The sequence below is a fragment of the Jaculus jaculus genome, chromosome 3 (genome assembly GCF_020740685.1).
Source record: "Jaculus jaculus isolate mJacJac1 chromosome 3, mJacJac1.mat.Y.cur, whole genome shotgun sequence".
Classification (NCBI taxonomy): Eukaryota; Metazoa; Chordata; class Mammalia; order Rodentia; family Dipodidae; genus Jaculus; species Jaculus jaculus.
This window is the reverse complement of record NC_059104.1, coordinates 126,518,517-126,532,334: the sequence shown is the minus strand read 5'-3', so window position 1 is coordinate 126,532,334 and position 13,818 is coordinate 126,518,517. Positions and strand designations below refer to the sequence as shown.

The 13,818-nt window shown below is 44.4% G+C and overlaps 1 protein-coding gene across 2 annotated transcripts in view; it reads left to right on the top strand.

The window, feature by feature from the left end:
- The first annotated feature begins 1,332 nt into the window (after positions 1–1,332).
- Nipa1 (NIPA magnesium transporter 1) overlaps positions 1,333–13,818 on the top strand; it is a 36,589-nt gene continuing 24,103 nt past the window's right edge. Inside the window, exon 1 of one of the 2 annotated variants that reach the window (XM_045145972.1) lies at positions 1,333–1,495. In XM_045145972.1, the coding sequence (XP_045001907.1) occupies positions 1,333–1,495 (163 nt within the window). Of the gene's footprint in view, positions 1,496–4,666; positions 4,692–13,818 lie in introns of those variants that run through there. The other variant, XM_045145973.1, reaches the window with a different exon arrangement.

Here is a 13,818-nt window from a genome sequence, read left to right as displayed (position 1 = left end):
GATTATAATTTTATATTGCTTCATTAATAATGCTGTAGAGTTGCAAAAAGACGTATACTCTTGGTCTGGGGAGATGGCTCAGTGCTAAAGGCACTTGCTTGCAAAGCCTACCATTTCGGATTCCATTTCTCAGTACCCAGCTAAAGTTAGATACACAACATGGCATCGGAAGACCCCCATCCAACTCATACACATTCTCTCTCTCCATCTCTCCCCTCTCTCTGGCAAATAAATGAATAATAAACATCTATTATCTAAAAAACGCTTTCTTTTAGCCTTGTATTTTGTAAATTTATAACGTTTGCCTTATAGCATCATTTAATATAAAAGAAAAAATCCGGTAGCAATCTAACCAACAATCAAATGAGTGATTATGCCCACTAACTAAATTTATGTACATTACACTGCTATTAAAGTAATATTTACGAGCCGAGTGGTTGTACACGCCTTTAATTTCAGCACTTGAGAGGCAGAGGTAAGAGGATCATCATGAGTTTGAGGCCACTATGAGGCAACATAGTGAATTCCAGGTCAGCCTGGACTAGAGTGAGACCCTACCTCGAAAAACCAGAATAATAATAATAATTAGTAATTATTATTGTTACATGGTAGCATGGAACTAGATTATGATGTAATACTAAATGAAAGGGAAGTTTTGTGACGTACTATTATGAGGAATGTAGAAACTAAATAGGCACGTGAGTAAACAATTTACAATGTAATATTTGTGAAATTAAGTTAAAATAACCCTTTCCAGTTTTCTATAGTTTTGATTTATTTCATTAAAAATCACCATGAAGAAATTACATAGCATGATCGCAAACTCACTGGTCCAGGGTGAGGGCAGCGGACTTCACAGAGAGGAGGGAAGAATTCACCTGGGGAGCCCGCAGACCCCGCCCGGGGCAGGCTTCGCGCGCAGCCAGCCGGGCGGCGGCTCCGGTGGCGCTCTGCGGGCCGCGGTCCCGTCCGGGCTGCGTCCACCAGGAGCTCGTCCTGCCGCGGGTACTGCACCCACCCCGACGCCACCCATTCTTCCTCGTTTCTCCCAGATGCAAACTTAAGAGTTCCTGGAGCCCGATCTGCCCACTGCCGCCACCCGCTCCTCGCCCACCGACCCCGTCCTCCCCAGCACCCCGCCCCGCCCGGTGCCCTCCCACCCCCACAGCCCGCCCGGGGCCCCGGTGTCCTCCCGCGCGGCCCGGCTCGCTGCGAGTGTCGGCGGGGCCCGGCGGAGCGGCGCCCCGGGCTCGCCGGGCCCCCGAGCTCGCCCAGCCCCCGCCGTCCGGGGCGCGGCGCGCAGGCGCAGGCGCGGCGGCGGGCGCGGGCGGAATGGGGACTGCAGCGGCGGCGACGGCGGCGGCCGGGGAGGGGGCGCGCGGCCCGAGCCCCGCCGCCGTGTCGCTCGGCCTGGGCGTGGCTGTGGTGTCGAGCCTGGTGAACGGGTCCACGTTCGTGCTGCAGAAGAAAGGCATCGTGCGTGCCAAGCGCCGAGGTAGGGCGGGCGGTGGGCCGCGCGCGGGGGGCTCGGGGCGCGGCGGGGCGGGCGCGGGGTCGCCAGGGCTCGGGGCCTGCACCTGCCGGCCCGGCCCTCCCGAGCGCCGGCGTCCGCGAGGCCCTGCTGGCCGCCGGCCGGCCCGAGCCGCTGCCGCCGCTTCTGGGTCCGCCCGCAGCTCTGGGGCGGCGCGGGACGCTGGTACGCCTAGAGCATCCGCAGCTTTTATTTTTAGTTGTTATTCATTTTCCTCTTTGCCCCGGCGAATTTCCTCTTTCCAGCATTTGAAGAGGACGTGCACACTTTTTCCTAGCCCCCGCTGACCCACTGTGCCTGCCTCACAGCCCACCGACCTGCTTGCATCCCATGCTTCCCAGTGGTCCGCACTCACCCAGTACTGCGACTGGGAGCTCTTCCGGTCGACAGGATCCAGGTGGTTGGAGCCGGGCCTGCCTTCGCAGTGGCTCGAGGCCGGGGTGCGCTTGGGAGAGTATGACCTGCTGTATGTGAAAAGCTTCCTGCAGTGGCCACACCAGTGCAGAAGCCAAGCAGGCTCCTGCCCTGGAGTACGAGGTCTCTTCGTCCCAGTAGTTTTAGCTCTGGCATCCCTGTTTATCTCTGGTTGAGAACATGTGTGAAGAAAATGCAAGACACACTTAAACAAACCCTAAAATAAGCCCCCTGACTATTTCCTGGGTGAATAGGCTACCAAATAACACTCCTTAGTGATTGATACAGGAAGTGGGAAGTGGCAGTCTTTCTTTGTCCCTGGCATTCCTGTTATTAGAGACCTGTGACGGTTGCTGAACGCTGGAGGTAGTATACTTTGGAGTGGAAGACTAACATTGCTTCCAGAGAGACTAAGAGAAGGCTTGTGGTGGTGGTTGGTAGCCGTAGCCTCATTAAGACCTCTTGTGGAAAAGACCTGAGTGCCAGGCGGTAGCTTTTGAGAGGGAATAAGCACATTTAGTAGTTCAGATTCCAGAACATAGGTGAAACTTTCTTTGAGTGCCCTGGCTAGAGAGCCAGGGGCCTTCAAACTAGAGATAAAGGGCTGAGCATTTTGAGTGAAAGTGGGGCATCACAGATATTTATTTTTAAAAATTGACTTAAGGGCTGGAGAGAGAGCTTAGCAGTTAAAGTGCTTGCCTGCAAAGCCTAAGGACCCAAGTTTGATTCCCCATTACCTACGAAGCCAGCCTTACAAGGTGGCACAATGTGTCTGCAGTGACTAGAGGCCCTGGTGTGCCTGTTCTCTCATTCTCTCTCTCTCTTCCTTTTTCTCTACCTGCCTTTCTCTCTCAAATAAATAAAAAAAAAATTTTTTTTTAATTAACTTCAAGATATAGCATTGCAGAGATGGATCTGTAAGGTACAAACACATCTGGCTCACACCTGACAGCTGCACTTGTACATTTAGGGAATGGCTGTCAGTTTTAACAGATACAAAGACTGGGCATGATCTTTGCTGTGATTAAAAAATAACACAAATGCCCTTGATAAGATGGTGTAAGAAGTATACTTCACCTGTGTGATGTCCTTCCAAATCCCACAGCCCTAATGTAACCCTGAGGAAAACTTGACACAAACTTCAACTGAGTAACAGAATACCTGACTGGCCCTCTAGTCAGGGTCATAAAATATGAGAAATTCCCCCAACCAAGAAGAACCTGCAGACATACCACCAAGTGTAAGGCATTAGCAAAGGTCAAAAGAAATCTGAATATAGCTGAGAGGTATTCTCACTGCCTCCCCCCCCCCCCAATGATGGATTATAGCCTCAAAGCATGAGTCATGATAAAATCTGCCTCCCTTAAGTTTAGGTCATAGCAGTGAGAAAAATAACTAATAAAAAACTGGTACCTGAAGTGGAGTCACTGCTGTGATAAACCTGACCATGTGGTTTGTAGTTCTTTGGAACTGATTTATGGAGAACTGTGGAAGAGTTTGAAGCCACAGGCTTAAGAAGTGATGGAAAGCTGTAAGCAGAACTTAATGAGCAACTCTGGTGAGAGTGTGGAAGACTAAAATACTGCTAGAAATGCTGATCCTGGGCTGGGAAGATTGCTCAGTGGTTAAAAGCACTTGTTTGCAAAGCCTGCTAGATCTTGGTCTTTTGAACAATGTTTAGACTGTTAAAGACTAAGGCATATTTTGAATTTGGACTGAGTGCATTTTCAAAAATATTTATTTACGTATTTGAGTGAGGGAGAGAATGAAGGGGGGGGGGAGAGGGGGCAGAGAATGAATTGGTGCACCAGGGCTTCTAGCCACTGCAAACAATTTCCAGATGCATGTGCCATCCTGTACATCAGACTTCATGTGGGTACAGGGGAATTGAATCTATGACCTTTGGCTTCTCAGTCAACTGCCTTAACCATCTCTAGCCCCTTAATGCATTTTTAATTATGGGCTAGGCATGAGCCATAAGGCAGGTTTAGAGTGTTATGGTTTGAATGTGCAACATGCTCTGTAGGCTCATGAGTGGTAAACACTTGGCCCTTAGCTGGTAGTGCTGTTTGGGGAGTTTGTAGAACCTTTAATAGATGTGGCCTCACTAGGTAAAGTGTGTCACTGAATGGTGAACATTCAGGGTTATAGTCTAGCCCTGCTTCCACCTCCAGCCTGTCACTGGCTCCTGGTTTGCTGAGATGTAAGCAAGCCATTCCTCCATATTTTGGCCACCATAGAGCCTCCCGTCAGCATGTCTTTCACAGTATGATGGACTCTTTCCACTCAGTTTGCTAGCCAAAATAACCCTCTCCTCCCTTAAGTTGCTGTTTGTTTTCAGTGATGAGAAAAATAACTGAATATCCCCAGAGCTCAGATGTTCAAAATCAGGAGACATGTGAGGTATGTGTTGACACGTGATAATGGTACCTAACCAGCTTTGAGTAGCAGGAATAAAGGTGGGCGGATCACCATGAGTTCAAGGCCACCCTGAGACTACATCGTGAATTCCATGCCAGTCTGGCTAGAGCAAGACACTAGCTCGAAAAAAAACAAAAACAAACAAACAAAATCCTTCATATTTTATGAAGGGGTTTAGTAGCAGTCTTAAGTTATTCAAAGCTGGCCTCATTTACCTGTAGTCTCTTCCAGGTAACCAAATTCAGAGGAAGTGCAGATCTGAAAGTTTGTAACCTTACCTGATCTTTACCTAACCTGGAGAAAAAGATCATGAATAGGGAGCATGGTAAGAACAATGAGAGTTACGTGGTCTGGAGGGGCCTCACTCTCTCTCTCTTAGGTCCCTTGACACTGTTTCCACAAGAAAGGAAGATAAAGGGGCCTGCTACCAAAATCATGCCTCCGTCATTGCTCTGTTGTTCCCTGCCCTTGGTTGTGTAGCTTTTGCGTGGGGCTTTTCATGTGGTTTGAGTGCAGTGGTGCCTGGGGTTGGTGTCTTCTAGTACTGACATACACACAATGGCTTCATCACTCTCATGTCTGGGATAGTGGAGAAAGGTTATTGCAGTCAGGTTTGCATTGCTGGTAGAAATCACCCGACCAAGAGCACCTTTTGGGGGGAAAAAAGGCTTTATTTTAGTTTATAGACTTGAGGGGACACTCCATGATGGCAGGGAAAACAATGGCATGAGCAGAGGGTGGACATCACCTTCTGGCCAACATAAAGTGGAAAATAGCAACTGAAGAGTGTGTCAAACACTGGCATGGGGAAATTGGCCATAAAATAACATATACCCATCCCCAATAATATACCTCCTCCAGGAGACTTTAATCTCCAATTGCCATCAGTGTGTGTGTGGGGGAACCTAGCATACAGAACACCTAAGTTTATGGGGGACACCTGAATCAAACCACCACACAGGTAGAGCTTGCTGAGTCATTCTCTTCCCCCCTTTCCTTCCTGGCCTCTCACTTTCCTTGCAGGCTCTTTGCACCTAACCACCCTGGACTTCCTAGAGCATGGTGGGCACAAAACATTTACTTTCCTTACACGGTGGGTAGTCTCCCCTTGATCTAGACTCTCAGAGACCATAATGACTACTCATGACTCACTCTTTTGACTTTCTTGGGGCCAGCTCTGGTTTAGCATGAGGGGGGACACTTTTTAAGAACATGAATCCTAGGTAACATGATATAGAAGAGATACAGTTTGGAAAGATCATACTGTGTGCCTGATCCCATGCTTTCTGGTGGCAGAATTTGAACCTTGTTTGGAATAGTTTTTCTTTTTCACTACCTCACCCACATATTTTTCTTTCAACAATGTCAATATGCTGCTCAGGATAGCCCTAAACTCTAGAAGTCAATAATTCCTCTTGCCTCAGGCTTTTGCGTAGCTGAGACTATGCCTGGTTTGGACTGATCTAGAAGTCATTTTCTTCCTCCCTCTGCTCCCTGCAGGGAAGGAGGAGAGAGCACTGTAGATAATGTTTGTATGAAAAAGGGAGTCATCATTTACTTGGGGAAAGCTGTACTCTGAGACTGGTTATTAGTACAGAGAATACCCCAAAATATGAGGACAAGTAAGAATTTATACTTGCTTTCACATAATCTAAACATTTATATAAATATAGTAATATAATACAAATATTAAAAAGATTACCAATGTAGTTAAACTACTGTAGTGATTTGAATGAAATGTCCCCATAAGTTCATAGGTTTTGAATACTTGTCCCCTATTGGTGGCAATTTGTGAAAGTTGTAAAGCCTTTAGGAAGTGGAGCCTTGCTGGAAGAAGTGTGTCAATGGGGCAGGCCTTGGGATTTTATAGCCTAGACCCCCCTTGCCAGTGCTAGTGAACTTACTTGTGCTGCTCCTTGCCTGCTGATGATATGATGATGTGAGCCAGCTTTCTGCTCATACCATGCTTTTCTCACTGTGGTGAAACTGCTTGAGACTGTAAAGCCAAAATAAACCCTTTCCCTTCATCAGCTGCTTCTGATCTGTGGTTTTGTATCAACAACAAGGAGATAACTGTTATAGTTACTCCATGGCACAAATACCCCTTTGTCTTATTGAGTTCTGTTAGACAAGATGTGTTAGTTTCTTAGAACTATTTATAGATGTTTGGGGGTGTAGCTCAGTGGCAAAGCACTTGCCTAGTGTGTGTGAGGCCCTGTTTTAGGTCACAGCTCTTCCAAAAGTGTAGATAGAGCATGAATATACAGTTTATACTTTCAGTCCTTAATGGATAATAAATTCTTTTGTTTTTTGGGTTTACCTCTGAGGGTCACAGAGAGGGTATGCTCTATAACTTATTCCATCGTACTTCCAGGCTAGAAGCCTGTGAGTGTAAACTGCCACCTTTAGATGATTCCTGAATTAATTTGAGGTAGTTCAGGTCTTGCAGGGATGAGGATTTGCCTGGCTTGTTTTTTTTTTTTTTTTTTTTTTTGCCCTGTTTTAAAGCTGTTTGGTGTGTGTGGTGTTTTGATTCAGGTATCCCCCATAAACTGAGTGCTAGGTTCCCAGCTGATGGAGATTTGGGAATTAATGCCTCTGGGAGGCAGCGTATTGTTGGGGGTGGCTTATGGGTATTATAGCCAGTTTCCCCTTGCCAGTTTTTGGCACACTCTCTATTGCTGTTGCCCACTTGATGTAGGAGAGAGGGTGATGTCCACCCTCTGCTTATGCTGACATTTTCCCCTGCCATCATGGAGCATCCCCTCAAGTCTGTAAGCCAAAATAAACCTTTTTTCCCCCACAAGCTGCTCTTGGTCAGGTGATTCCTGCCAGCAATGCTAACCCGACTGCAACAGTGTGGTATAATTACTCAACAGAGTATGTCATTAATCCCCATCTCCCAGGCATAGTCATAATTTTTTTAAAAAGCATTTGTTCACTGAGATTCTCCTACCTCAGCCTCCCAAGTGCTGGGATTAAAGGCATGTGCCCCCATGTCTGGCAGTTCAGAAGATTTTATTGCCTGGGCAACCTGATTTTTCAAATACCATTTAAATCCCATGAATGCTGGTACTACCTAGAGGTTAAAGAAGTTGGTCCAGGGCTGGAGGGATGCCTTAGTGGTTAAGGCACTAGCCTGCAAAGCTAAAGGACCCAAGTTGGATTTATCAGGATCCACATAAGCCAGATGTACAAGGTGGCGAATGCTTCTGGAATTTGTTTGCAGTAGCTGACCGCCCTGGCACACCCATTCTCTCTCTCTCTCTCTCTCTCTCTCAACCCCCTTCCTCTTTCTCTTCCAAATATAAATTAAAAAAAAAATTAAAAAAGAAATTGGTCCAATTCTTGTGCTGGAATTTGAACTGGAAAAGCCTGGGTTTCCTCCAAGACAGCATCATGTTTGGAATGTAATACCTATGAGAGAGAGAGAGTTAGAGAAGGGAGCTGATTTAGGACTTCAAGATTCAGAGATAAAATTCACAAGCCTTGGATTTCCCTACAACTTTGCTCTCTGGGCAGACAGTGCTAAAACTAGTACTGTGCTTTTAGGTCTTTTTCACTAGCCAGAAAAGTTTTTGTTTGTTTTAAATTTTACTAACAAAAGAACAAAGTGTTTATTAATAAGAACCAAAGACCACTTGACACTGATGTTTTTAATGGCTCATTTAGAATAGACTGTTGTCCCATCAACTTGACTCAATAATGTGTACAGCACAGGTAAAACATACTTGAACAACAGGTTGCATTTTTTTTTGTTTTATTTATTTGACAGAGTGATAGAGGCAGAGATAAAGAGAGAGAGAGAGAGAGAGAGAGAGAGGGAGAGGGAGAGAGGGAGAGAGAGAGAGAATGAGAATGGGCGTGCCAGGGCCTTCAGCCACTGTAAACAAACTCCAGGTGCATATGTCACCTTTTGCTTCTGGCTTATGTGAGTACTGGGTATTGAACCTGGGTCCTTTGGCTTCATAGGCAAATACCTTAACTGCTAATCCATCTTTCCAACCCCAGGTTGTGTTTTTATTGAGTGAACCTTGTATAAGGAAAATACATTCCAGAGCATCGCAGGAGCCCATATTCACTCATGTGCTTTATATGAGATGCTCAGTATACTTGATAAACCTTGTAATGACCTAAGCCTGGATGTCTTTCCTTTTAAATTTTGATTTTTAAATTTTAAAGTAATTTGAAAGTATAATGGAGCCACTTCTCATTTGCACTGAGTCTTGGGAAGCTTCCATTTGAGGGACTTTGTGTGTGCTTTCTTAGAATGCTCAAGGGTGAGGCACAGTAGAGAGAGGAACATACTCAAAAGCCTTGAAAGTATTCATCAATGAGCTTAGTCTTCTAATTCTGCTTTTTAATGCTTTTTGTGAATGTGTATTAAATACTTTCATACAAAAAAAGCATTTGTTCCTAATTGTAGAATACATCATCATTATGTATGGAAAGCACAGAAAACTCAGAATAGGAAAGTAAAAATTATTCATCATTTCAACTTTAGAAAGCTGCTCTTTCAGTTATATCCAGCATGTATCTGTTTCAAAGCTGAATTTTAATGAAAAAATATTAATTACAAATTTTATATATAACATGTAGGGTACAGAAAATAATAATAAACACCATCCATCAGACAGTTAAGCAATACTTAAGATCTCCACAAAGGCCTGTTTGTGGTGTTGGGCTCTGTGCGTACTAATCTTGTGCTCAACTACTAGGTTGCAGTGCAGCCCTCTTCCAGACTTTGTATTATGGTAACAACGTGGAGGAAGCGGAAGCTGGCTCCCCTGCTTCAGCAGTCACTGGTTTTGGCTGGACTGGTTTTGTCTATACCCCAGTGCCAGCCCCACCCCCACCCCACCCCCACAGGGGATTACACACACAGGCTCCTGCATTCTGAGCCAGCATTCTACCACTGAACTATGCCACCCTCCCTACTCCTGTTACTTTTTTGGACTTAATGCTTTCATTTGTTTTGGGTAAATACCCTGGAATTATAGTGCTGAATCAAGGAGTGGAGATATATAATTAGATTTAAAAGAATTGCTAAATATTTTCCCACTACAGTTGGATCATTTTACATTCTCCTCAGCAATCCATGACAGTCTCAATTGCTCTCCATTCTTCCCAACATTTGGTGTGGTCATGTTTAATTTTAGCTACTCTGGGCATGTAGTGATATCTCTTTGTGGTTTTAATTTGGTATGTTGTGATACTGAATGGCCTTTAAAAGTTTATTGGCCATTTGTATATATTCTTTTTATCACAATGCATGTGTGTGTGTGTTATGCACATGTGTGTGTGTGCAGATGTGTGTGCATGCAGAAGCAGAGGAGATTCGTCTCTCAGTCTCTCTCCTTCTCTCTCCTCTGTCTGTCTGTCTCTGTCTCTCTCCCTCCCTCTCTCTCTCACAGAGTCTCACTCTAGCTCAGGCTGACCTGGAACTCACTTTGTAGTGGAGGTTGACCTTAAACTCTTCCTACTTACCTAAGCCTCCTGAGTGCTAAGATTATAGTGTGAGCCACTCACTCAGGTACCCTTCTCTGTTGTTCATCTGTGCACTCCTGTCCCCCACTGGAATTAGAGGTGAGCATGGCTATACCCAGCTTTTCACCTCCATTCTGGGGAGTCAGATTCTGGAAATTTAGGCCCTCATACTTAAGAGGTAAGTACTCTTAACCACTGAGCCATCTTCCTATCCACTGTTTATAGTATTTTGTGAAGTATCAGTATCTTTTCAGGAATTGATCTTAAATTTTATTGAGTAGTACCTTTTTAAATAATATACTTAATTAATTTATTTATTTGAGAGAGAAGGAAGGGGCGGGGAGAGAATGAGCATGCCAAGGCCTCCAGCCACTGCAAATGAACTCTAGATGCATGCATCTAGAATGGTGGGATGAGCAGAAGGTGGATACCACCCCCTAGCCAACATAAAGTGGACAATAGCAACAGGAGAGTATGCCAAACACTGGCATGGGGAAGCTGGCTCTCACGCCCATAAGCCCGCCCCCAACAATACAATGCCTCCTGGAGGTGTTAATTCCCAAATCTCTATCAGCTGGAAATCTAGCATTCAGAACAACCAAGTTTATGGGAGACACCTGAATCAAACCACCACATTTTGGTACTGGGGAATCAAGCCCAGGCCACCAGACTTTGTAAGCAAGTGCCTTTAACTGCTGAGGCATATCCCTAGTCCAAGCTTTCACTTTCTTAATGGTGCATTTTGAAAAGCAGACATTTTTAGTTCTGACAAAATCTAATCAATCTTTCTTCTATGTGGTGAGTACTGTTTTGATTTCTGCCTAAGAAATCCTTGTGTTTCCTCAGGTCACAGTTGCATAGTTGTGTATTTTCTCCTGGGATAATGCTTTAGTTAGTCTATGCATATGGTTTGAGGTATGATTCAAGATTCAGTTTTAGCTGGGCATGGTAGGACATGCCTTTAATCCTAGCACTTAGAGGCAGGAGGCAGAGGTAGGAGGATCACTGTGAGTTTGAGGCTACCATGAGACTACATAGTGAATTCCAGGTCAGCCTGGGCTAGAGTGTAACACTCCTCAAAAAACAGAAACAGAAACAAAAACAAAAATTTCAGTATTTTTTTCTATCAGTATCTTTTGTTGAAGAGATTTTCTTTTTTGAATTTTACTGGTACTTTAGTCTGCAATCCTACTATACCTGAGTGGGACTGTTTCTGAGGTTTATTCCAGTCTATTGTATCTGTCTATCTTATGCAAGTACCATACTGTTTTGACTATGTAGTTTCATAAATAATCTCAAAATCAGATAATGTAAGCCCTACAAATTTATTATTATTCATGATTGCCAGATTATTTCTTTAGGAACATATATTCTGTATCTCTAATAACCAACATGCCAAAGCACCTCAAGTAATAAATTTTTTCATTACACCAACATTGTCAGTTGCTGCGATCATGTGAAGTATCTTTGGGATTTGTGTAAATAGTTAATACAAGTGCTGAGATTGACTCTAGGTAATGCCTTCATATAGCTGTGATATTTGGAAAGACTGTTGCTTTAGTCTTAGTCCCTTTAAAAGAACTCTAAAAATCTTTTTATTTAAGATTTATTTTTAGGGCTAGAGAGCTGTCTTAGTGTCTAAGCGCTTGCCTCTGAAGCCTAAGGACCCTGGTTTGAGGCTTGATTCCTCAGGACCCACATAAGCCAGATGTACAAGGTGGTGCATGCATCTGGAGTTCGTTTGCAGTGGCTAGAGAACCTGGCACCCCCATTTTCTCTCTCTCTCTGCCTTTTTCTCTGTCTGTCTCTGTGTAATAAATAAATAAAAGTAAACAAAAAAACTTAAAAAAGATTTATGTATATTTATTTATTTGAGACAGAGGGAGAATGGGCACACCAGGGCCTACAGCCACTGCAGATGAACTCCAGACACATGCATCACCATGTGCATCTGGCTTATGTGGGACTTGGAGAATTGAACCTGGGTCCTTAGGCTTCAGAGGCATGGGCCTTAATTGCTAAGCCATCTCTCTGGCCCCCTAACAGTCTTTTTAAAAAAAAAATTATTATTATTATTTTATTTATTTATTTGCAAGTAGAGAGAGAGAGAGAGAGAGAGAAGAGGGATAGACAGACAGAATGGGCATAGCAAGGGCTCCAGCCCCTGCAAAAGAACTCCAGATACATGTGCCACCTTGTGCATCTGGTTTTATGTGGGTCCTGGGGAATCAAACCTGGGTCTTTTGGCTTTGCCCACAAGTGCTTTAACTGCTAAGCCATCTCTCCAGCAACACCTCCCCAACAGTCTTGTAACACATTTTTGAAGTTAAGACATTGATTGAGAAAGGGCATTGTGATTCATTTTCCTTTTGCTGTGAAAAGTAAATGAATGAAGCTGATTTCTCTGTGGTATAATCAGAAGGTAAATAATTTAGATGAATATCTTAATTAATTGTTTTGCTCAGAAAGCTGTATTTTAAGGACATTTCCTATGCACACCTATAACTAAGAGAAAGTTCTTAGAAGCCACAAGCCCCTAGCTGTAAAGCATCTTCTGGTTGTTACCCTACTAAGTCTCTATTGTATTTGCACAAATACTTCTTTGTCATATTGGCTAGCTGTTGTAAACAATGATGCAGCTATAGCTGCCATGGTGGTGCATGCCTTTAGTCCAAGCATTTGGGAGGGAGGCTGAGGTAGGAGGATTGCAGTGGGTTCAAGGGCAGCCTGGGGTTACAGAGTGAGTACCAGGGCAGCCTGGCCTAGAGTGAGACCCTACCTCAAAAAACAAAATGCAAGTAAGCAAACAATAAAACCACTATGGAACTGTCAGCTAGTGACCAGGTTTCCAATGAGAGAAAAAGCTCCTGGAAGATGACTGTTGTTACTGCTGAAGCCTGTCCCTGGGAGTGAGGGAAGAAGCATGGGTCAGTTACAGCAGAGCCTCATACATTCACCTCCTGTTCGCACCAGCTGGGAAAGAGCTGTGGGTAAGGTTTCAGTTGGTGCTTCCTGAGGGTGAGTGTCAGCCATGTGAATTGGAGCTGTAGGGACAGTGACATTTGAGAATGAAGAAGTCCAGTGGTTTTAGGACATGATAGGGAATGCATGTTTCTAGAAGAACCTGGCTGAAGGAAAAGGAGGAATATTGGGGTAGATGCACAAAGCTGGGTACATACTTCAGTGCAGAACACATTTTTCTCCTAGACTGTCTCTGAGGTTACATGTAGGAGCTTTGCCAACTGTGAGTACAGGGCAGGTATTGGGGTGCACAGGAGATATGTATACAAAGAAAAGTCTGACCTAATGCCCGTGTGCAGAAGACAGTAAATAGTGAGGGTGACCTTGGCACAAATACAATCTCATGCTGAAGAAAATGAGTAGAAGGGCCTGAAATGCTGGAAATTGAATAGAACCTTTTGTTAAAACAAATATTTGTCATTTCCTCATTCTAGGTGTCTGGTTATCTCAGATTCCTCCCTGTTTTGTTAATATTATCAGCTGCAAACCACTGAAAGCATTTAATCTCTGGAGGTCACTGGGGTTGAGAATGTAAAAATACAGTGAAATGCAGTGAAAAGGGAGAGCCTTGGGAACCATTGCTGTGGCTACGGATAACATGGAGCCTACTTCCACCATGTCAAGTAGTCCCTGTAGGCACACGTGTTTGAGCACTGTCCTTAGCTGGTGGTGCTGTTTTGGAAGGTTGTGGAATCTTTATGAGACGCAGCTATGCTGGAGGAGCTACGCTAGGTCACTAGGGGTGAGCCTTGTGATTTTATAGCCTGGCTCTTCCTGTTCATTCTCTGCTTCCTGACTTAGGACACAATATACTTGTTCCTCATGTTACATCATGCCCTGACACTAGGCCTTCCCTGCCACAATAAACCCTTCTTAAACTGTAAGTCAAAATAAGCCTTTCCTCTGTTAAGCTGCTTCTCGTCAGATATGTGGTCACAGCAAGG